This window comes from Salvelinus sp. IW2-2015, linkage group LG8 (genome assembly GCF_002910315.2).
Source record: "Salvelinus sp. IW2-2015 linkage group LG8, ASM291031v2, whole genome shotgun sequence".
NCBI lineage: Eukaryota > Metazoa > Chordata > Actinopteri > Salmoniformes > Salmonidae > Salvelinus > Salvelinus sp. IW2-2015.
In genome coordinates, this window is record NC_036848.1 from 1,326,859 (window position 1) to 1,352,247 (window position 25,389).

At 45.5% G+C, this 25,389-nt stretch overlaps 2 protein-coding genes and 1 long non-coding RNA gene across 3 annotated transcripts in view; 2 read left to right on the forward strand and 1 right to left on the reverse strand.

Annotated features, from left to right (window-relative positions):
- Nucleotides 1-6,008, forward strand: part of LOC111967198 (SLAIN motif-containing protein-like) — a 46,841-nt gene extending 40,833 nt beyond the window's left edge. The window contains exons 6-9 of the mRNA XM_070444666.1: nucleotides 3,716-4,045; nucleotides 4,422-4,526; nucleotides 5,178-5,446; nucleotides 5,663-6,008. Coding sequence (XP_070300767.1) covers nucleotides 3,716-4,045; nucleotides 4,422-4,526; nucleotides 5,178-5,446; nucleotides 5,663-5,710 — 752 coding nt within the window. The 3' untranslated portion in view covers nucleotides 5,711-6,008. The remainder of the gene's footprint in view (nucleotides 1-3,715; nucleotides 4,046-4,421; nucleotides 4,527-5,177; nucleotides 5,447-5,662) is intronic.
- On the reverse strand, nucleotides 5,812-8,292 carry LOC139028113 (uncharacterized). The gene is made up of 5 exons (XR_011480276.1): nucleotides 7,238-8,292; nucleotides 7,048-7,179; nucleotides 6,332-6,364; nucleotides 5,904-5,993; nucleotides 5,812-5,864 (listed from the first exon to the last, which is right to left on the reverse strand). It is a non-coding gene; the product is annotated as an uncharacterized lncRNA (long non-coding RNA).
- Nucleotides 8,293-8,527: 235 nt separating this feature from the next.
- On the forward strand, nucleotides 8,528-24,733 carry LOC111967199 (zinc finger protein 711). Its single transcript, XM_023992066.3, has 9 exons — nucleotides 8,528-8,762; nucleotides 11,300-11,379; nucleotides 11,602-11,689; nucleotides 11,936-12,634; nucleotides 14,298-14,447; nucleotides 16,249-16,386; nucleotides 18,559-18,696; nucleotides 19,115-19,281; nucleotides 21,724-24,733. The coding sequence occupies exons 3-9, from the start codon at nucleotides 11,611-11,613 to the stop codon at nucleotides 22,864-22,866; spliced, it is 2,514 nt and encodes an 837-aa protein (XP_023847834.1). The 5' UTR covers nucleotides 8,528-8,762; nucleotides 11,300-11,379; nucleotides 11,602-11,610; the 3' UTR covers nucleotides 22,867-24,733.
- Nucleotides 24,734-25,389: the final 656 nt, after the last annotated feature.

A 25,389-nucleotide genomic window follows, 5' to 3' on the forward strand; every position in this document is an offset into this window, starting at 1 on the left:
ACCTCAGACGACTCCATCACCATGGGTTACAAGCTACAGGACCTCACTGACGTCCAGATCATGGCCCGCCTACAGGAAGAGAGTGAGTGGTGTTACCTAGAATAATGACTGCCGTGATCATGTGTTTCAGGAAGAGGGAGTGGTGTTGTCTTGAATACTGTGTTACCAAAGTCTAAAGGGTTACATCATTGTTATTTACTATATTCTTAGCATATTGACGACTGAGAATATGCTGACTCTTTGTGGTAGTGCGTGTCTTTATGGCAGGACTTTGTTTGTGTTGGTGGGTGTGTCCATGTCTTTCAGGGTTATTGTCCATGTAGATACTAGATATACACTTAAGTGATAATGCCTGAGAAGCCAGTGTTACCCTTGCCAATATATCCTCCAAACACTGGCTTCGAGGGCATTATCGCTTTTAAACAACAAGTTACCAACACATTCAAATAATGATTGACGTATATTTTCATTCAACTTTAAAAGTGATGAATTTATTCATACAATTTCATCCTTCCACAAGATATAGTCCTGACAAACATCTAGGGTTGCTAGCTAGCCATCTAAGGCTAATTTACAGTCACATCAAACGGTTCAGCCAGAATAACAACAAAGTAGCTGCATTTGTTTGTTCTCCAGTGCCATTTATTTGGATACATCCATAACATGTTAGCTAATGATGCGAAAAATTCACTTGGTATAGAAAAATGTGCTCTCTCGTCAGGACACTGTTCTACGAGAGCTAGCCAACAACACAGCTAACACTTCAAACTGAAGCTGGAAAGACTGCAAACTASCTACACTTCGTTTCGTTTGACCTGTTTTCTGTTAATAGTTCTTTGTATACMGTGCCTTCGGAAAGTATTCAGACCCATTTGACTTTTTCCACATTTTGTTATGTTACAGCCTTATTCTAAAATGGATTAAATAAATAAAAAATCCTAAACAATCTACACACAATACCCCATGATGACATCACAATACCCCATGATGACATCACAATACCCCATAATGACATCACAATACCCCATAATGACAAAGCAAAAGCGGGTTTTTAGAAATACCTTACTTACATAAATATTCAGACCCTTTGCTATGAGAATCAAAATTGAGCTCCGGTGCATCCTGTTTCCATTGATCATCCTTCAAGTTTATACAACTTGATTGGAGTCCACCTGTAGTAAATTCAATTGCTTGGACATGATTTGGAAAGGCTGTCTCTAAGGTCCCACAGTTGACAGTGCATGTCAGAGCAAAAGCCAAGCCATGAGGTCGAATGAATTGTCCGTAGAGCTCCGACACAGAATTTTGTCGAGGCACAGATCTGGGGAAGGGTACCAAATAATTTCTGCAGCATTGAAGGTCCCCAAGAACACAGTGGCCTCYGKCAATAAGAGCACCTACTCCCAGCTGCTCACTGCACTGAGGATAGGAAACACTGTCACCACCGACAAATCTACGATAATCGGTTTGGCCATGCTTTCCACCTGGCTACCCCGGCCAACATCTCAGCACCCCCTGCAGCAACTTGCCCAACCCCCACCCTCCCCTCCTCCCTTCACCCAAATCCAAACAGCTGATGTTCTGAAAGAGCTGCAAAATCTGGATCCCTACAAATCAGCTGGACTAGACAATCTGGACCCTCTCTTTCTAAAATGATCTGCCGAAATTGTTGCAACCCCTATTACTAGCCCAATCAACCTCTTTCTTATCGTCTGAGATTTCCAAAAGATTGGAAATCTGCTGTGATCGTTCCCCTCTTCAAAGGGGGAGACACCTTAGACCAAAACTGGTATAGACCTATATCCATCTTGCCCTGCYTTTCTAAAATCTTCGAAAGTTAATAAACAGATCACCCACCATTTTCGAATCCCACCGTACCTTCTCTACTATGCAATCTGGTTTCTGAGCTGGTCATGGGTGCACCTCAGCCACGCTCAAGGTCCTAAACGATATCATTGATAAAAAAACAGTGCTATGCAGCTGTCTTCATCAACCTGGCCAAGGCTTTCGACTCTGTCAATCACYGCATTCTTATCGGGAGACTCAACAGCCTTGGTTTCTCAAATGACTGCCTCGCCTGGTTCACCAACTACTTCTCAGATAGAGTTCAGTGTGTCAAATCGGAGGGCCTGTTGTCCGGACCTCTGGCAGTCTCTATGGGGGTGCCACRGGGCTCAATTCTCGGGCCGACTCTCTTCTCCGTATATATCAATGATGTCGCTCTTGCTGCGGGTGATTCTCTGATCCACCTCTATGCAGACGACACCATTCTGTATACTTCTGGCCCTTCTTTGGACACTGTTAACAAACCTCAAAACGAGCTTCAACGCCATACAACACTCCTTCCGTGGCCTCCAACTGCTTTTAAATGCTAGTAAAACTAAGTGCATGCTCTTCAACCGATTGCTGCCCGCATCCTCCTGCCCGACTAGCATCACTACTCTGGACGGTCCTGACCTAGAATATGTGGACAACTACAAATACCTAGGTGTCCGGTTAGACTGTAAACTCTCCTTCCAGACTCACATTAAGCATCTCCAATCAAAATGTAATCTAGAATCGGCTTCCTATTTCGCAACAAAGCCTCCTTCACTCATGCCGCCAAACATACCCTCGTAAAACTGACTATCCTACCGATCCTTGACTTTGGCGATGTCATTTCAAAATAGCCCCCAACACTCTACTCAGACTACATCCAGTTTGCTATCACAGTGCCATCCGTTTTGTCACCAAAGCCCCATATACCACCCACCACTGTGACCTGTATGCTCTCGTTGGCTGGGACTCACTACATATTCAACGCCAAACCCACTGGCTCCAGGTCATCTATAAGTCTTTGCTAGGTAAAGCCCCGCCTTATCTCAGCTCACTGGTCACCATAGCAACACCCACCAGTAGCATGCGCTCCAGCAGGTATATTTCACTGGTCACCCCCAAAGCCAACACTTCCTTTGGCCGCCTTCCAGTTCTCTGCTGCCAATGACTGGAACGAATTGCAAAAATCACTGAAGCTGGAAACTCAAATCTCCCTCTAACTTCAAGCATCAGCTGTCAGAGCAGCTTATTGATCACTGTACCTGTACACAGCCAATCTGTAAATAGCACACCTGACTACCTCATCCCCATATTATTACTTACCCTCTTGCTCTTTTGCACCCCAGTATCTCTACTTGCACATATATCACTCCAGTATTAATGTTAAATTGTAATTATTTTCACCTCTATGTTCTATTTATTGCCTACCTCCCTACTCTTCTACATCTGCACACACTGTACATAGAACTTTCTATTTTTCTATTGTGTTATTGACTGTACGTTTGTTTGTAACTCTGTTGTTTTTGTCGCACTGCTATGCTTTATCTTGGCCAGGTCGCAGTTGTAAATGAGAACTTGTTCTCAGCTGGCCTACCTGGTTAAATAAAGGTGAAATATAAAATAAAATTCTTAAATGGAAGAAGTTCTGGGGAAGGGTATCAAAATATTTCTGCAGCATTGAAGGTCCCCCAGAACACAGTGGCTTCCATGATTCTTAAATGGAAGAAGTTTGGAACCACCAAGACTCTTCCTAGAGCTGGCCACCTGGGAAAACTGAGCAATTGGGGGTGAAGGGCCTTGGTCAAGGAGGTGATAAAATACAGTAGACCCTTGTTCTTTCATGTGTGTGTCCTCACCTGTGGCAGCGTCCAGGGCCTGTAACTCTCTCTCTCTTTCTCAGGTCTGAGACAGGACTATGCCTCCAGCTCTGCCTCAGTGTCTCGTCGTAGTTCCTCTGCCTCCCTCCAGTCTCTACGTCGGGGTGGGACCTACAGCGACCAGGAGTTTGACACCTACAGCCTGGAGGATGAGGAGGATGAGTGCTGCTYTCTGCCCCAGCGACGCCTCCGCTACTCCCCCTCTCCCCTGAGCTCGCCCCGCTGCCTCTCCCCCTCCACGGGTTCCCAGGGCCAGGCAGAGTACAGCAGGCTGGGGGCCCCCCGACAACGTGTTCCACGGCGTTCGCTACAGGGGCCCGGGCCCGAGCTTCTAAAGTTCGCCAAGACCGAGGGTAGGAGACTGGAAAGGAGTGTTCCTGTATCGCACACAGACCAAACACATAGCAGTGTCTGTACACAGTCAGAACTACAGGGAATTCAGTTCTGTATTGTTTGAAGACATGACTTATAAATGGATTAGTGCTATAGAACAGTGTTTCCCAAACTCGGTCCTTGGGCCCCCCCAGGTTCTTGTCCTAGACCTACACAGCTATTTCAAGTAACCAACTCATTATTAAGCTTTGATTATTTGAATTAGTTGTGTAGTGCTAGGGAAAAACCCAAAATACGCACCCACGGAGAGCCCCAGGACCAACTTTGGGAGTTGCTGCTATAGAATGCAGTTTCAGTTTGGTCTTTCTCCAACTGTAGCTGTTTGTGTGGTTCCAGAAGAGGTGAGGCACAGCATGCCTAACCTGGCCCCCCGCACCAGCCTGCGTTCCCTGGAGGCAGTCAGGAATAGCCGCAGCATGGAGGCTAACCTCCAGAGCTCTGGTAACCGTATATCACACCTACCCCACTCCCCCCTCAGGCAACCCTTACCTGCCCCACTCCTCCCTCCTCAGGTAACCCTTACCTACACCTGCCCCACTCCTCCCTCAGGCAACCCTTACCTACACCTGCCCCACTCCTCCCTCAGGTAACCCTTACCTACACCTGCCCCACTCCTCCCTCAGGTAACCCTTACCTACACCTGCCCCACTCCTCCCTCCTCAGGTAACCATTACCTACACCTGCCCCACTCTCCCCTCAGGTAACCATTGTCCGTCCGTCCACCCCACAGCAGATAAATCAGACCTGCTCACAACTTCACCTCAGTTCCACTAATATTCTTCTGGGTGCAGGCATCTAGCCTACAACTCCTCCCTCAGTACTGTCCCTTCCTCCCTGGTTATTCACGTTAGTTCCACTAATATTCCTCTAGGTACAAGCATCTAGTCTACAACTTTTTGCTGCCACAATTCCTGATGTCAAGTATACAGAGAATGTGCTCTTCTCTCATGTCCTATATTGTACTGTCATCAGAGCATTGGCATATGAACATGAAATAAGTGAAAGACCACATGGGAACTTTTTGAGTATACTACTTTGCAGTGTGTGGATAGTGCTCTCCTAAACCCATCTCATCATGCACATCACCCCCAGGTATGTCATCCAGTCGGATGCGAGGCAGTGGCCAGTCCCATCTGTCTATGCGGGTCCCTGTCAAAGCCATGGGCTCCATGCCGGGGGCCCGCCAGCCCTCCAGGGGCCTGCCTGTAGTCCAGAGTGGACCCAATGGAGGGGTACGGAGGGTCCAGTCCCCAGGGCCTGCCAATGGGGAAGCCTACACAGCCGGGAGAGCCTCTACTGGGGGTGGGAGGCAAGCAGAAGCCCCATCCTCAAGGAGTAGACTGGCCCATCCTCATAGAAGGTGATTATTTGATTGATTGATTGATCATTTAGAAATACACATTCAGCATTATGACTTGGAATGATTACTCAAATGGTTTTGATACGTGTGACTTTCAACAGTCCATTCCGTTGGTTAAACATGATTACTCCTTATCAGTGGCGGGCACAAACCGTTTGAAATGGCTCTCTTACAAGTATCAAAGACTTATGGTCATTGTTGTCTTTGTTCGTTAGGTTCTATGGGGATGACTAGAACGAATGGCCCAATCTCAAATGAGTCGTAGGAGAGACGGCTGCTTCTGAGGCAACAAGGAAACTTCCTCCACCTCTCCTTTATCTCACGTTTTAGTATAAACACCACTTAATTGCCTCTGAACGTACCCCTGTAGCAACACCAACTTAATTGCCTCTGAACGTACCCCTGTAGGCAACACCAAACTTAATTGCCTCTGACGTAACCCTGTAGGCAACACCAACTTACATGTCTCTGACCATACCGCTGGCCTATGAACAACCTCTGTAGGCTGGACCACTGTAGATGAACAGAGCTTCCCTGCATGAGAACCTCTCACCCCACGGATACACTGGGACGGACTAAGACAGCTTCCCTGCATGGAGAACCTCTCACCCCACGGATACACTGGAGACAGGACCTAGACGCTCTCCTGGCAATGGAGAACGCCTCCACCCACGGATACCACTGGAGAAGGACCTAACAGGGCTTCCTGGCATGGAGACCCTCTCACCCCACGGATACATGGAGACAGGACCTATGACAGAGCTTCCCTGGCATGAGAGACCCCCTCACCCACGGATACACTGGAGACAGGACACTAGACAACTCGGCTAACCCCTCACCCCACGGAACACTGGACAGGACCTAGACACTTCCTGGGCATGAGAACCCTCTCACCCCACGGATACACTGGAGACAGGACCTAGACAAAGCTTTCCCTGGCATGGAGAAACCCCCTCACCCCCACGGATACACTGGAGACAGGACCTAGACACTCTCACCTGGCATGGAGAACCCTTCTCACCCACGGATACACGGAGACGGACCTAGACAGCTTCCCTGGCATGGAGAACCCTCTCACCCCCGGATACACTGGAAAGGACCCTAGACAGAGCTTCCCCATGGCATGGAGAAGCACCTCTCACCCCACGATACACTGGAGACAGGACCTAGAAAAGCTTCCCTGGCATGGAGAAACCCCCTCACCCCACGGATACACGGGCAGGACAAGGACCTAGGACACTCTCCTGGCATGCGAAAACCTCTCACCACGGATACACTGGAAGACAGGACCTAGGACAGAGCTTCCCTGCATGGAGAACCCCTCACCCCACGGATACACTGGAGAAGGGACCTAGACAGCTCTCCTGGCATGGAAACCCCCTCACCCCACGGATACACTGGAGAAAAAAAACAGGACCTAGACAGCTCTCCTGGCATGGAGAAACCCCCTCACCCACGGAACACTGGGAGACAGGACCTAGGACAGCTCTCCTGGCATGGAGAAACCCCCCTCACCCCACGGATACCACTGGAGACAGGAACCTAGGACAGAGCTTCCCTGCATGAGAGAAGCCCCTCACCCCACGATAACTGGAGACAGACCTAGACAGAGCTTCCCTGGCATGGAGAACCCTCTCACCCCACGGATACACTGGAGACCGGACCTAGACAAAGCTTCCCTGGCATGGAGAAACCTCTCACCCCACGGATACACTGGAGACAGGACCTAGACAGCTCTCCTGGCATGGAGAACCCTCTCACCCCACGGATACACTGGAGACCGGACCTAGACAGCTCTCCTGGCATGGAGAACCCTCTCACCCCACGGATACACTGGAGACAGGACCTAGACAGAGCTTCCCTGGCATGGAGAACCCCCTCACCCCACGGATACACTGGAGACAGGACCTAGACAAAGCTTCCAGAGTACAGAAGATGTTTATAACATGTTGATTCCAATTCCAGTCTATATTTTATGATAGTTGAGAGAAGACAAAGGGTTGTTTGTTTACGTTCTGTAGATTTACAAATGATTGATGACTTTGGATGAACTGTTTGTTCTATTGTGTGTGTGAAGTTGAACTCTGATATGAAGGTGATCACATCTGTTACTTGGGTGTTGCATGATGTTTAGTTCTCTTTTCTCTGAGGACAAAGAAATTAGTTTGTTATATAATAGCCTTAGAAATAATAAGTCTGTTCTTCCAAGGAACAACCCTCATGTTGATGCGTGTGGGAAGTTTCTTTTTTTTTGAATGTTTGTGAGGGATTGGTTGTGATTCCTGTATAATTGTGTTTTGCCGACTAACACGACAGCTCTGGACCACACTGCCCTTCCATCAAGACCCCCCTTAAGAACTTCTTTTTTATATATAAAAAAATATATTGTTGGGATAAATTCTTTGTGCCAAGGTTGCATATCTGTTGCTGCAGTATTGTTTCTACAAATCCAACGAACTACTACTTGTAGTTGAGATACTGTATACATTGCTTTACCACAGTTTACTGCATATCGGTTGGTGAATCTGAGTGTTGTTTTTAATACCACTGTACTAATAAAACAAACTGACGCACGAAGTAAAGGCCTTATGCTCTTTCTAAGAGACAACCAGCTATGCACCCTCATGCGGAGTGCCTCTGGAAATGAAGAATAAAACCTACCCAGAACTTGAATATTTACTTTGCTGCTCATGTAGATGCTCTTCCTCTGCATGCACCAGATAGTGATGTGCTGTAGGCTGGAACAAATTCTGGTGAATAAAAATTATCTGTTCTGTTTTTGAAACTCAATCTAAGAATAATCCTACTGTTATGTCTTATCGAACCAGTCAATAAATGTCTATTCCGAAACGTGTAGTGTCATTGTAGTAGGGGAGAACTTTTTATTAGGAACTATGAATGTGTATGCACATGATTGMTTATAACTTCAATGCACTGCTGTCCTCTATCCAATGTTGAACCTTGCTTGATAATCACACACAAAAAGTATATTTGTTATTTAATCAACTGCTGTAACAATCCTGATCAATCGGTAAATAGTACGTTGTCTATCAACTTGACAACATCGATTTGGACTCGAAGCTCTCCCTTGCGTGACGCAAATAGACAGGGATCAGCGCTAAACGAGGCCACGCATTGTCTGCCCTCCCTTGGTTGCAAGCGAGCAACGTGATTGGCCCAGGCCTCGGAAAGAGTGCCCGGGGATCCAAATGTACAGGCCGCATTTAGCTTAGTGTCGAAAAATATACCCAAACAATAACAGACAAAACCGAGAAAGAAGAAATAACGACGATATATTTGAAGGAGTCCATAATCAGGTAAAAGCATTCGAAACGATTGAAATTGCATATCGTATATGAGACTAGGGCCCAGTCGGCTGTTGCGGGCCTTGMGCTCCTCGGGAAACAACATGGTTTATTATGCCGCATGCGCTAGCTAACATGTCCCTTCGCAATTAAAAATGCATCGATAAATGTTGTGAATGCACACGTCGCTTGTGTTTACATTGTRGTATCGATTGCGTGTCAAGTTGTTCATTTAGCACCAATCGTTGATTTGTGGAGGTTTCTGGAGTTTTAAAACACGCTAACTAACAAGCTATCTAACCAAAATGGCGGAATCGAAATTGGCTAACGTTGTTGTGGGCGCAACGTTTCAGAAATATACAGTAAAGAACAGCCATTAAGCACCACACACACAGTTCAACGACAAATGACTATTCTATATACACCTCCTTTCTTTGCAGTATTGTGGAATTTCCCCCCAGATATCGGCATCCGCAGCAAAACGTCTGCACAGCGCCAAACAAGCTTGCTTAGCTAGCTAGGTAGCTTATCTMGTTATTAGCTAGCTGACTAGCCCGTTACATATATCCCACCCAATGAATGTGGATTGACAAACATGTTTGCAAGTGTTACCACGGACATTTGGCAATCAGGTGGATGTGGTAACACTAGGTAGTTGGTTATCTTGATTTATTTTAAATGGCGAGTGCTCGCTAGCTTGCCCTGCTTCAGATGCATAATCCAGGCAACCATGAAATTGGGCAATGAACGGTGGGCGTGTGTGGGACAGCGCAAATCATTACAATTAAGAAGCAGGAAAAACAACAGATCCGTTCTAGGTCCTTTTCGACATTTTAAACCTGGAACGGTCTCATAATAGAAATATATGGCTCAATATCTCATTATTCATTCATATTCAATATGAGCTAGGACTGACTCAAATGCCATCAACAAGTGTTAACTAATCAACACTTTCCACTGCAGCACCAGTTGAGTATGTGGTCATATTTTTTCCAGACATTAATTATGGCAAGACAGACACCAGCAGCTATACCAGCAGCTAGAATACTGCAGTTTCAACATCCTTATCATCATAAAATAGCTTACACAGAGAATATCTTGTCAAAGACTGTTCTCTCTGCTACCGCACGGCAAGCGATACTGGAGCACCAAGTCCAAGAGGCTTCTTTACAGCTTCTACCCCCAAGCCATAAGCTAATCAAATGGCTACCCAGACTATTTGCATTGCCTCTATTATCTATGCATAGTCACCTTAACTCTACCTACATGTACATATTACCTCGACTAACTGGTTCCCCTGCACATTGACTGTGTACCGGTACCCCCTGTATATAGCCTCCACATTGACTGTGTACCGGTACCTTCCCTGTATATAGCCTCCACATTGACTGTGTACCGGTACCCTGTATATAGCTCCACATGACTGTGTACGGTACCCTGTATTACCTCACATTGACATCTGTACTGGCCTGTATATAGCCTCCACATTGACTCTGTTACGTACCCCTGTATATAGCCTCACATTGGACTCTGTACCGTACACCTGCCTTATATGGCCTCCACATTGACTCTGTACCGGTACCCCCTGTATATAGCCTCCACATTGTACTCTGATCCGGTACCCCTGTATATAGCCTCCACATTGCTCTGTACCGTACCGCGCCTTGTATATAGCCTCCACATGACTCTGTACGTAACACCCTGTATATAGCCTCCACATTGACTCTGTACCGGTACACACCCCTGTATATAGCCTCACATTGACTCTGTACCGTAACACCCTGTATATAGCCTCCCACATTGAGTCTGTACCGGTAACACCCTGTATATAGCCTCCACATTGCTCTGTACCGTAACCCCTGTATATATAGCCTCCACATTGCTCTGTACCGAAACACCCTGGTATCATGCCTCCACATTGACTCTGTAACCGTAACACCCTGTATATAGCCTCCACATTGACTCTGTACGTAACACACCTGTATATAGCCTCCACATTGACTCTGTACCGTAACACCCTGTATATAGCCTCCACATTGACTCTGTACCGTAACACCCCTGTATATAGCCTCCACATTGAACTCTGTACGGTAACACCTGTATATAGCCCTCAATTGATCTGTACCGTAAACCCCTGTATATAGCTCCACATTGACTCTGTACCGTAACACCCTGTATATAAGGCCTCCACCATTGACTCTGCTACCGTAACACCCTGTATATAGCCTCCACATTGACTCTGTACCGTAACACCCTGTATATAGCCTCCCTACTGTTATTTTACTGCTGCATGTTACTTTTATTTTTTTACTGATCTATTTTTTACTTAACACTTTTTCTTAACTGCATTGTTGGTTAAGGGCTTGTAAGTAAGCATTTCACTGTAAGRTCTACACTTGTTKTATTCGGCACATGTGACAAATAACATTTGATTTGATCTACCGGGTATGTGATGTCATCGGCCTTTCCCACATTTCCTCTCATGGCACATGGATGAAAGATCAATGTTTTCAGTGGCATCAATCTCACTGTTGTCCCTTCCTTTGCAGGGTTCTCTCCCCCGATGGAAGGAAGAAACACCAGCAACACACTGTTCTTATTTTAGAGAGCATTGGCATCAAATGTGAAGGTAATACACACTGACACTAATCAATATCCAGGGCCTGTATCCACAAAGTGTCTCCCGAGTAGGAGTGCTGATCTAGGATCTGTCCATGTAATATTATTCATTATGATCTAAAGGCCGAACTGATCCTAGTTCAGCACTCTGAGATGCTTTGTGTAACGAATATAGAACCTCTGAAATGATGTGTAGGCCTAACATTAATCATTTTATTTACGCCTTTTTCAGATCAAAGAGATGGACCACGGCGGAGGGATCCTGGAGCTACACACACAGGAGTTAAAGATGCCTCACACCATGATCATGCAGGACTTTGGTAGGTCAATATGGCCTTTTGATAATGTATATGTTGTGTTCATTAGTCTTCACATGAGAGCCCAATTCCTCATGCAAAGCTWGATGCTGACCACACTACAGCAATGTCTTGTGTAGCTGTATCTTACAATCCTTTTTTGGGTGTTTTTCCACTAAGAGGATAGCCTGGAAAAGCCTCAGTCCAAACCAGGGCTGCAGTGGAAACTTTCCTATAATAATATTCCCCTCTTACTGTTTCCCTGTACAGTGGCAGGAATGAGGGGCCTGGCCCACATCGAAGGGGATCACATTGTGGTATCCATGCCAGAGGGCATGCTCCTGTCTGACGTCATGACGGACGAAGGCATTCTGCTGGAGCACGGCCTGGAGGTGGAGGGCCTCGAGACGGAGGTGGAGGGCCTCGAGACGGAGGTGGAGGGCCTCGAGACGGAGGTGGAGGGCCTCGAGACGGAGGTGGAAGGCCTAGAGACGGAGGTGGAAGGCCTAGAGACGGAGGTGGACGGCCTAGAGACGGAGGTGGACGGCCTAGAGACGGAGGTGGACGGCCTAGAGACGGAGGTGGTGGAGCTGGAGACACATATGGTCGAGGGCCTCGAGGAAGACCTAGAGACGGAGGTGATTGAAGGCCCTGACATCGGCCACAAGCACTTGCTGGGCACCGAAGTGGCTATGGACTCTCACCACCTTCACCATGTTCTAACCTCAGACCTCATTCAGGGCTCAGTCCACCATCACCACCACATGCCAGACCAGCTCTTTGTGGAGCACCAGGAGGAGGACGGGGTGGAGGGCTTGGACCAGGAGGTGCTTGTTGGGGAGGAGTTGGGGCAGGAGGAGACAGTGATCCAGGCCCACGAGGAGCTGGAGGTGGAGGCTGTCTCTCTGCAGCCTGATGAGGATGAGGAGGATGTGAAGAGCACCTCGGAGGACTACCTCATGATCTCCTGTGAGTCAACTAACCAACTAGCCCTACAACCTACACTGAACAAAAATGTAAAAGCAAYATGTAAAGAGTTGGTCCCATGTTTCATGAGCTGAAATAAAAGATCCCAGAAATGTTCCATAAGCACAAAAAGCTTATTTCTCTCAAGTTTTGTGCACACATTTGTTTACGTCCCTGTTAGTGAGCATTTCTGCTTTGCAAAGATAATCCATCCACCTGACAGGTGTGGCATATCAAGAAGCTGGTTAAACAGCATGATCATTACACAGATGCACCTTGCGCTGGGGGCAATAAAAGGCCACTCTAAAATGTGCAATTTTGTCACAGCACAATGCCACAGATGTCTCAATTTTTGAGGGAGTGTGCAATTGGATTGCTGACTGCAGGAATGTCCACCAGAGCTGTTGCCAGGGAATTGAATGGTCATTTCTCTACCATAAGCCACCTCTAATGTCGTTTTAGAGAATTTGGCAGTATGTCCAACCGGCCTCACAACCGCAGACCATGTGTATGGCGTTGTGTAGACGAGCGGTTTGCTGTTGTGAACGGAGTGCCCCATGGTGGTTATCGTATGGGCAGGCATAAGCTACAGACAACGAACACAATTGCATTTTATCGATGGCAATTTGAATGCCCAGAGATACTACGACAAGCTCCTGAGGCCCATTGTCGTGCCATTCATCCACCCGCCACCACCTCATGTTTCAGCATGATAATGCACGGCCCCATGTCGCAAGGATCTGTACACAATAACTGGAAGCTGATAATGTCCCAGTTCTTCCATGACCTTCATACTCACCAGACGTGTCACCCATTGGGCTCCAGAGTGGCGCAGCGGTCTAAGGCACTGCATCTCAGTGATAGAGATGCCCTGGTTCGAATCCAGGCTGTATCACAACCGGCCGTGTTTGAAGTCCCATAGGGCGGCGCACAATTGGCCCAGCGTCATCCGGGTTTGGCCGGTGTAGGCCGTCATTGTAAATAAGAATTTGTTCTTAAATGACTTGCCTAGTTAAATAAAGGTTAAATAAAAACATGTTTGGGATGCTCTGGATCGGCGTGTCTGACGGCGTGTTCCAGTTCCCGCCAATATCCAGCAACTTCGCACAGCCACTGAAGAGGAGTGGGACAACATTCCACAGGCCAAAATCAACAGCCTGATCAACTCTATGCGAAAGAGATGTCGCGCTGCATGAGGCTAATGGTGGTCACACCAGATAGCGACTGGTTTTCTGATCCACGCCTCTACCTTTTTTTGATAAGTTGTCTGTGACCAGCAGATGCATATCTGTATTCCCAGACATGTGAAATCCATAGATTAGGGCTTAATGAATTTATCTAAATTGACTGATTTCTGTATTACTGAGTTACAGTTCATATATCTTTGAAATTGTTGCATATTGCGTTTTTTATTTTTGTTCAGTGTATAAAAAGGCTTGATTTCATTGAATGATTTGCTAGCATTAGTGCTCTACGGTGTGGCGTTGTTGTGTCTTTTTAATCATTGTTTACAACTACTGCAAATTAATAGGCTAGAATACATCTGAAGGATTGTTTGGAGAGCATTTCATGAACTCTGCTGGACATTTTTGCCTCCCAAGTCCTTGTTGTCCTACCCTGCTGTGGGGTAAAGGCTAACTGCGATGTGTTATTTGTGTTTATCCAGTGGATGACGTTGGTGAGAAGCTGGACATAGGAGACACTCCTCTAGAGATCACTACTGAGGTGATGCAGGACGACGCCTCCAACAAGGAGGGGTCAGAGGTCATCAAGGTCTACATTTTCAAAGCGGAGGCCGATGACGATGTGGAGATAGGTGAGTGGTATTTCTGTCACGTTCAAAACAACTGGGAACTCGGAAATCTCAGACTTCAGTGCGTTCAAGACGACTGGGAATGCATAAAAAACAAACTCCGACTGTGAAAAATCGTTTTGAACGGTCGTCCACCTTGGAATCCCTACTCGRAAACTCTGGCATCTTTCTTGAGCTACGAATTTCCGACCTGAAGATCAACGACGCTATGATTTGACCTCGGTTATTTCAGAGYTCCCAGTTGTCTTGAAAGCACCATTSTTTCTTCAAAGAGTCCAACATTTCAAGAGGCTCATGTCAATTGAAACGCGAAGCAGCATTTTGCATATTGTGAATGGCATCAAACTATTATCTTCTAACTTCTAGTATCAGCTACATACATGGATATGATACTTTAGATGGTAAGGCTTCCTCAGAGGAGTAGAGAGGTGGTGTAAACTGTGTTTTACTAGCTAGGTTTCGTTTCCATCCAATTGGCAACCAGATTTTCATGTGAATATTCCAAAATCTGCATAAAGAAAATATGTGCATTTTGCCACCAGTGGTGTTTCCAACAAAAGGACTTGTTGCTGATTTTATATAAATCAGTGTGTGATGACGTAGTGCACACAATGTACTTTTTCGCTTAAGTTTTCATGTGGTGAATAAAAATCTCACGGTCAATGTGTTTCCATTTGTACCTATAGTTTTGTCACAAACTGTTACGTTAAATGTCAGATGTGCCTACACTGGTCTTGGCACAACAGCTCACRTATACGGTGAGGATAGACTAGTCTACATGTCGAGATTATTATGGATAAAAGCCTGAATATTTTTATTTGTCAAACGGCAGTCAAGCATCAATCATCATGTCACCAGAATTAGACCATCGATATTTATTGGAAAGGAGCATCAAGATCACCGTGCTCTTTCACCACCCTGTAAAGTTTATTTAACTTTTCATCTGTAGTCTAATAAACTGCTTTCCTGAGTCATAGTGAGAGGACCACACACACCATGTCACGTGACTCATAAGTTTACTTCCATATGATGCTTATTATATTATCAATATTTGATTATAAAGACGTCCCCACCGCAATTTCTCGCATAATTAACTTTACTGACTTCCATAACGGCCACCATGTTGTACGGAAGTCTGGGGGAGGGGCCAAACATGGTCTGGGGGAGGAGCCAAACATGGTCTGGGGGAGGACCCAGACATAGCTGGGGGGAGGAGACAGACATGGCCGGGGGGAGGAGACAGACATGGCCGGGGGGTGTCTGGGGGAGGAGACAGACATGGTCTGGGGGAGGAGACAGACATGGCCGGGGGGGGTCTGGGGGAGGAGCCAGACATAGCTGGGGGGAGGAGACAGACATGGCCGGGGGGTGTCTGGGGGAGGAGACAGACATGGTCTGGGGGAGGAGACAGACATGGCTGGGGGGGACCAATCCCAGTCAGAGGAAAATATCAGTGAGTAAACACTCTTCTTTAAAGAAATAACTCCTCTCACATGACTGCAGCTGTGAATGTTTTTTTAGTGGAACCCTTCATTTCACCTGTCCAATCATGTGATCAAACGTGACTGGATAGGTCAACAACAACAAAAAGGTTCCAACAAATAGCTTTCACAGGTGCACTTCAAAAGGATTTGAACAGGGCTTCGGGCAAATGAAGAAAGTGTTTGTACATGTCCTGTAACTGACTATCTCTGTGTCTCTGTATTCCAGACTGGGCTGACATGGCTGAGCAGGTGTAGGTGATTGTAGGTGAGGAGGAGGGTAAGGGTTGTTACTGAATCTGTCTGTCTCTGTGTGTTTACAGATGTGTCAGACATGGCAGAGCAGGTGTACATGGARGTGATTGTAGGAGAGGAGGAGACCTCAGCAGTCCAGGAGAACCAGCTAGATGACTCTCCAAACAGCAAGATGTTTGTCCCGGTCTCCTGGGCTGCTGCCTACGGTAAGGAATAAGGATTCACTACTGTCTTGTGWTCAACTGGTTTTATATTCAGTAATAACAGCATTCCTTCAGCTGGATATAACACACACAMMWMTRKGKKCTYTATTWAAACAAACCTAATGAAATGGTAAATCCAAGCGCTGGCAGTACCACTATCGGTTCGGGGGCGTGTCAGAAATATTTTTGCTATTTTCACAACCCCAAATGATCTTCACAGTGCTGGCGGTGGCGCGAAGGACTGGGTTTTGATGACTCAACAAATTGTGGGTGTGTTAAGGCWTGGCCAATCACAACGTGCTCCATGACTAAATACGTGGTAGCTTCAAGTTGTGTATTTACGGTCTTTTATGTGTTGCCTTGAAATCAACTCCAATTCCAAAGTCAGTCCATTTTGTTTGTTAAACATCTTACCGTAACAAAAWGCAGACCTATCCATCTTTGCTAAGTATGTTAACTTGAACCTGTTTGCAGTCCACACTGTTCTACACTGAACAAAAATATAAACACAACATGTAAAGTATTTGTCCYATGTTTCCTGAGCTGAAATAAAAGTTTCMAGACATTTTCCATACACACAAAGTTTCTCTCAAATGTTGTGCACAAAGTTGTTTACATCCCTGTTAGTTAATGTTTCTCCTTTGCCAAGATAATCCATCCACCTGACAGGTGTGGCAAATCAAGAAGCTGATTAAACAGCATGATCATTACACAGGTGCACCTTGTGCTGGGAACTCTAAAATGTGCMGTTTTGTTGTCACACAACACAATGCCAGAGATGATTTGGAAAGGCACACACCTGTCTATGTAAGGTCCCACAGTTGATAGTGCATGTCAGAGCAAAAACCAAGTCATGAGGTTGAATCAATCATACAGAGAGCTCAGAGACAGGATTGTATTGGGGCACGAATCTGGGGAAGGGTATCAAANTGCTGGGAACTCTAAAATGTGCAGTTTTGTTGTCACACAACACAATGCCAGAGATGATTTGGAAAGGCACACACCTGTCTATGTAAGGTCCCACAGTTGATAGTGCATGTCAGAGCAAAAACCAAGTCATGAGGTTGAATCAATCATACAGAGAGCTCAGAGACAGGATTGTATTGGGGCACGAATCTGGGGAAGGGTATCAAAACATTTCTGCAGCATTGAAGGTCCCCAAGAACACAGTACACAGTGGCTTCCATGATTCTTAAATGGAAGAAGTTTGGAACCACCAAGACTCTTCCTAGAGCTGGCCACCTGGGCAAACTGAGCAATCGGGGGAGAAGGGCCTTGGTCAGAGAGGTGACCAAGAACCTGATTGTTCCTCTGTAGAGATGGGAGAACCTTCCAAAAGGACAATCATCTCTGCWGCACACCACCAATTGGGTCTWTATGGTAGAGTGGCCAGACGGAAGCCACTCCTCAGTAAAAGGCACCTAAAGGACTCTCAAAACATGAGAAACAAGATTCACTGGTCTGAATGCCAAGCATCACTTCTGGAGGAAACCTGGCACCATCCCTATGGTGAAGCATGGTGGTGGCAGCATCATGGGAGACTAGTCAGGATCGAGGGAAAGATGAACAGAGCAAAGTACAGAGAGATCCTTTATGAAATCTGCTCCAGAGTGCTCAGCACCTCCACACTGGAGGGAAGTTCACCATACAACAGGACAACGACCCTAAGCACACAGCCAAACGCAGGAGTGGCTTCGGGACAAGTCTCTATGTCTTGAGTGGCCCAGCCAGAGCCCAGACTTGAACCCGATCGAACATCTCTGGAGAGACCTGAAAATAGCTGTGCAGCGACGCTCCCCATCCAACCTGACAGAGCTTAAGAGGATCTCCATAGAAGAATGGGAGAAACTCCCCAAATACAGGTGTGCCAAGCTTGTAGCATCATACCCAAGAAGACTGTAATCACTGCCAAAGGTGCTTCAACAAAGTACTGAGTAAAGGGTCTGAATACTTATGTAAATATGTTTTATTTTTTTATACATTTTCTAATACATTTTCTAATACATTTTTACATTTTAATACATCTAATACATTTTTTTGCATTGTCATTATGGGGTATTGTGTAGATTGATGAGGGGGGGGGGAAACTATTGAATCCATTTTAGAATAAGGGTGTAACAAAATGTGTCTGAATACTTTCTGAGGTAGGTTTCTCCCCCTGCTGTTTATATATAGATAACAGTGTGGACACAGTGAAGAATGGAGGGACCAGGCCCTACATCCAGATCAGAGACAGTCAGGGTACCAACAGAGCCCTCAAACAGAAGATCAAGAAGAAGAAGAGGAATGGCGAAACACGGCAGTGCCAGACCGGTACAGACAGACATTACATTATCACGGTAGTGCCAGACCGGTACAGACAGACATTACATTATCACGGCAGTGCCAGACCGGTACAGACAGACATTACATTATCACGGCAGTGCCAGACCGGTANACATTACATTATCACGGCAGTGCCAGACCGGTACAGACAGACATTACATTATCACGGCAGTGCCAGACCGGTACAGACAGACATTACATTATCCCTTCGGCTGACATGAGCCCAAAGAACATACATTCAGGAGATATAACTAGTTGTATCAAATTATCAGAGGGGTGAAAACATGGCAGAAATTCCCTTTTGCTTTCTTTTTGTGGCTTGAAATTCAGCTTATTGTTAGATCTTGTAGTGAGTTATTTTGATCTAGTCCTCAGTAATATACAGTATCTCCCTGTCTCATCCCAGCTGTGATCATCGGTCCAGACGGCATGCCCCTGACCGTCTACCCCTGTCACATCTGTGGTAAGAAGTTCAGGTCACAAGGCTTCCTCAAGTGCCACATGAAGAACCATCCTGACCACCACGTTAAGAARTACCAGTGTACCGACTGTGACTTCACCACCAACAAGAAGGTCTCTGTCGYCTCTCATATCTCTGATGTTCCCGTCATTGGACCTTATCTGTTATTATTCCTCTTTTCTTCTCCCCTTCATTCTCTCTATTATTTTATGTTATTTAAGCAGTATTGCCTGAGAACCCGGGAATTATCATAYGACAAATTCTGACAAGTTCTGTTCTGAGGCCCARGGTGAAGTCAAGKGCCGGGATACAGCCCTTGGAGGGAGTTGTCCCACTATAATTCCCGGGTATAATTCCCAGGTTCGAGGGCATTATTGCTTTTATGAAACGGTTGCCAACATATTTATAAAAAATATGAATTATATTTTATAATTATAAAACTTTATTTTTAATGACTACACTTGTTTTTGCGTTCTGAAGTTGCTACCAAGCAGGCTGGTCGTTCATTCGACTTTGCTATGCTAAACAAATCATTCGCATGTACAGTTGAAGTCGGAGGTTTACATACACCTTAGCCAAATACATTTAAACTCAGTTTTTCAATATTCCTGACATTTTAATCCTAGTAAAAATTCCCTGTCTTAGGTCAGTTAGGATCACTACTTTATTATAAGAATGTGAAATGTCAGAATAATAGTAGAGAGAATGATTTATTTCAGCTTTTCTTTCTTTCGTCACATTCCCAGTGGGTCAGAAGTTTACATACACTCAATTAATATTTGGTAGCATTGCCTTTAAATTGTTTAACTTGGGTCAAACGTTTCGGGTAGCCTTCCACAAGCTTCGCCACAATAGGTTGGGTGAATTTTGACCCATGCCTCCTGACAGAGCTGGTGTAACTGAGTCAGGTTTGTAGGGCCTCCTTGCTCACACACCACTTTTTTCAGTTCTGCCCACAATTTTTTATGCGATTGAAGTCATGGCTTGTGATGTGCCACTCCAATACCTTGACTTTGTTGTCCTTAAGCCATTTTGCCAAACTTTGGAAGTATGCTTGGGTCATTGTCCATTTAGAAGACCCATTGCGGACCAAGCTTTAACTTCCTGACTGATGTCTTGAGATGTTGCTTCAATATATCCACATAATTTTCCATCCTCATGAGCCATCTATTTTTGTGAAGTGCACTAGTCCCTCCTGCAGCAAAGCACCCCCACAACATGATGCTGCCACCCTCGTGCTTCACGGTTGGATGGTGTTTCTTCGGCTTGCAAGCGTCCCTCTTTTTCTTCCAAACATAACAATGGTCATTATGGCCAAAGAGTTCTATTTTGTTTTCATCAGACCAGAGACATTCATCCAAAAAGTACGATCTTTGTCCCCATGTGCAGTTGCAAATCGTAAGTCTGGCTTTTTTTATGGCGGTTTTGGAGCAGTGGCTTCTTCCTTGCTGAGTGGCCTTTCAGGTTATGTCGCATATAGGACTCGTTTTACTGTGTATATAAATACTTTTGTACCTGTTTCCTCCAGCATCTTCACAAGGTCCTTCGCTGTTGTTCTGGGATTGATTTGCACTTTTCGCACCAAAGTACGTTCATCTCTAGGAGACAGAACGTGTCTCCTTCCTGAGCGGTATGACAGCTGCGTGGTCCCATGGTGTTTATACTTGCGTTCTATTGTTTGTACAGATGAACGTGGTACCTTCAGGCGTTTGGAAATTGCTCCCAAGGATGAAGCAGACTTGTGGAGGTCTACAATTTACTTTCTGAGGTCTTGGCTGATTTCTTTTGATTTTCCCATGTATTCAAGCAAAGAGGCACTGAGTTTGAAGATAGGCCTTGAAATACATTCACAGGTACACCTCCAATTGACTCAAATTATGTCAATTAGCCTATCAGAAGCTTCTAAACCCATGACATCATTTTCTGGAATTTTCMAAGCTCTTTAAAGGTACAGTCAGCTTAGTGTATGTAGCTAGCTAGCAGAGATTAAATGATGACGAGAGATAAATATTTTTTATAAATAATTATTTGAATAAATATCCAATAGGCCACACTGCGCTAATGAATGAATGGAATTCGGAGTGTTTACTGTTTCCATGGTGAATAATTAGTTTCATGTTCATTCTTGGGCTAGCTAGCCTATTGGCACAGGAGAGATCGAATTTGTAAAATGGTACATTGTTGCACAGGTCGTAGAGGCTTACAGGTAGGTTTATTCAACCCCCAACTGTTGCAAACCAAATGGTAGCATTGGAAGAATTATGTGTAGATGCTTTTTTCCCTCAGAAGATAAAGTTGATGAATTTCCTGCCTGGGATGAGGGACAGTGGAATAATGAGATGAATTCTTCATGGTATTTTGCAGGAGTTGTTGTCCCACAACTCCCATATATCAACCAATCAGCCTCCAGTATCGAAACAACCTGTTTTATATTATTACGTTGTTGACATTTTTCATTGTGATTGTTTCCCTTCCTACTTTTCCCTGTTAAGTGTGTTGCTCTTGTGACATGTCTGTGAAACACGCTATAAGTAAAATCTGTTTTGTTTTTCAAGGTCAACTTCCACAACCACCTGGAGTCCCACAAGCTACTGGTCCATCGCAGTGACAGAGACAGAACCTCTTCCCCAGAGTACCCAGAATACAACAGGACCACCCCAGAGTACCCAGAATACAACAGGACCACCGCAGAGTACCCAGAATACAACAGGACCTACACAGAATACACCCGKCGTTACCACGAAGACAGCCAGCTAGGKTCTAACAAGCTGATCCTGAGGGACAAGGAGTCYAAACTGCACCACTGTAAGTACTGTGACTATGAGACTGCAGAGCAGGGGCTCCTYAACCGCCACCTATTGGCCGTTCACAGTAGGAAYTTCGCCCACGTGTGCGTGGAGTGTGCTAAAGGCTTCCGTCACCCGTCRGAGCTCAAGAAGCACATGCGGACCCACACGGGCGAGAAGCCGTACTGCTGCCCGCACTGTGACTTTCGCTGTGCAGACCAGTCCAACCTAAAGACTCACATCAAGAGCAARCACGGTGCCGACCTGCCTTTTAAGTGTGGCCACTGCCCCCAGGCCTACGCAGACGAGGGGGAGCTGCAGCGGCACACAGAGATGGTGCAGGGACACAAGACCCACCAGTGTCCCCACTGTGAACACAAGAGCACCAACTCCTCTGATCTAAAACGACACATYATATCTGTTCACACCAAAGACTTCCCTCACCAGTGTGACGTGTGTGAGAAGGGCTTCCACCGGCCCTCTGAGCTGAAGAAACACTCCGAGACGCACAAGGGCAGCAAGGTGCACCAGTGCAGGCACTGTAACTTCACGACCTCTGACCCTTTCACCCTCAGCAGACACATCCTGTCCGTTCACACCAAGGACCTCCCCTTTAAGTGTAAACGCTGCCGGCGAGGGTTCCGCCAGTCCACGGAGCTGAAGAAACAYATGAAGACCCACAGCGGGAGGAARGTGTACCAGTGTCAGTACTGCGAGTACAACAGCCCGGACGCTTCAGGATTCAAACGCCACGTGATCTCGATCCACACCAAGGAATACCCCCACTGCTGTGACTACTGTTGTAAAGGCTTCAGAAGGCCCTCGGAGAAGAGTCAGCACATAGCCAGACATCACAAAGATATGCTGATGGAACGWTGTGAATACAGTGACGACACAACGTTACCCGGATAGAAACAGACTGCACACACTCCTCAGTCTACGTAGACCTGTTTCACACGACAAAGGGGGGAACGCGTTTAGRCAGTTGATAAGGATGGAATGGTACATTTAGACTGGTAGCGATGATAACATTCTGACTGACTGCTTCTCTTTTTCTACTGGTTGTATAGAGTAGGAATAGGTCTCACCAGACCCCCCCCCATTCCCTCTCCCCCAGGTGTAATCAAACTAAGGATATTGTGGAAGTTGGAGAAGATTAAAACCAGGGTACATGTAGTCTTTATGTATGTATTTATCTGCAGAGAGAGGATTCACCATATGATGAACATTTATTCAGGGTCTCAAATTAAGTCTTATTTTTATACATGTTGAAACTCTGTGGGGAGAAAGACAGACGGTTATTTGAGAACATTCAGGCCTCTTCTCTCCCTCCCTCTCTCTCTGTCTCTCTCTCTCTGTCTCTCTCTCTCTGTCTCTCTCTCACTCTCTGTCTCTCTCTCACTCTCTCTGTCTCTCACTCTCTCTCTGTCTCTCTCGCTCTCTCTATCTCTCTCTCTCTGTCTCTCTCGCTCTCTCTATCTTTCTCGCTCTCACTCTCTCTCTCTCCAGACTGTATCAAACTAGTGCATACAGGAGAGCTGCATCACTCTGCTCCACTCTACCAACTAGTATCTCATCGTTTATCAATTATTTCTTATACGTTTCAGCGTTTGCTTTATCTTGCCTACAAGGGGTTTGGACTTTTGCAAATCTGTTGGTTCCATTGTGCCAGGCAAGCCCAACTAAAGTATGTATTTGATAGACCTGAACCCAGGTCTAAGTATCCTCCCAATAACCTGCTTTTTACCATAATACCGTTTGGTTTTAAAGGCAATCTGAATCACAATCATGTAATCATTATGAATCTGAGTAACATAAGTGGCCCGTTTGAGTGGTCCACCTGTGACGTCAGAGTGGAACAATGTTTACACAAGCACCTTAACCTATGAGCTACGAAACCAACTCATTTTTYTTTTAAACAAACAGAACTTTTGTTTCGTTTCTTTAACAGTGCCGACTATTATTAATTAAACTTGTTGAATGTTTTAATGTCATGTTAGGTGGACAGATGGTTCCGTTCTGTGTGTTTTGGTAAGAACTCCTGCAGTTGTCACTGCAGTTGTTTTTACCCTTGTTGTGAATGCCACTGTAAGATTTGTATATGATGTGTACGTGTCATCACATAGAACACAGATGTGGTCAAACAAGCCAACCATGGGCTTGTTTGGGCATGTCTTATATGTTCCGTTTCTCCTCATGCACTGAGCTCTGCTAAAACAGAAATCTGAAAAGTAAAGTGATTTTAAGTCTCAAACGTACGCCGTGTAAAGTACCATTCTCTAAGAGATTATGTGTGTCTGTTTGAGTCGGTAGAAAGCACTTTATTATTTTGTTAATTTTACATGTATGCAAAGGGTGTATAATTTATATTCCCTGAATATAACAGACAATATGAGTGGTGGAGAGAGAATTTAGGGTATATCAGGACCTTGTATAGGTGGGACGGTAGCGACCGGTATTCATATAAATGTATTATCAATAGGAAGACAGCTGAACTGTTTTGTATTGATAGCTCATAGGTAAATGGTTGGTCTTTCTGGTAAGAGTTCTGCTCACTGGTATCCAGCAACCCCACAGTGACTGGGCTACACACACCTTGAATAGAATGGTTGAAAGATTGGCATTGGATTCTTAAAAGTATGCACATAATATGCTGTCCATGCAGTTAATTGTGGTTAAAAATGTATGCATTTCCTTGTACTTTCGTTGTCAAATTTTCTTGTCTGATTGTTCAGAAACTACTGTTGAGGAGGAACCGAAATAAACAGTTATCTTTTTAGTTTCTGCTGCCTTTTTTGGGGGGGATAACTGAGTCCCAAATGGAACACTATTCCCTAAAGGCCTTTAATTCTCTGGTGAAAAGTAGTGCACGACTAGGGAATAGGATTGATCTCTACTTGCTCAGTAATCACCACAAGATGGTGGTCTAACTCCATGGAAATATGAATGACTATTATGACAACATAAATGACCAGATAAAATACCTAGTCATTAACTTGTCTAGAGTGGGTTATCATTTTGAAAATGGGGAAGAACTTCTTTGCTGTGTGTCCAAAATGGCACCCTGTTCGCTATATAGGGTGGACACTACGGGTGATTAGTCCTGTAGTTGAATCCAGAGAGAGAGGCTGGACACTACAGGTGATTAGTCCTGTAGTTGAACCAGAGAGAGAGGCTGGACACTACAGGTGATTAGTCCTGTAGTTGAATCCAGAGAGAGAGGCTGGACACTACGGGTGATTAGTCCTGTAGTTGAACCCAGAGAGAGAGGCTGGACACTACAGGTGATTAGTCCTGTAGTTGAATCCAGAGAGAGAGGCTGGACACTACGGGTGATTAGTCCTGTAGTTGAACCCAGAGAGAGAGGCTGGACACTACGGGTGATTAGTCCTGTAGTTGAACCCAGAGAGAGAGGCTGGACACTAAAGGTGATTA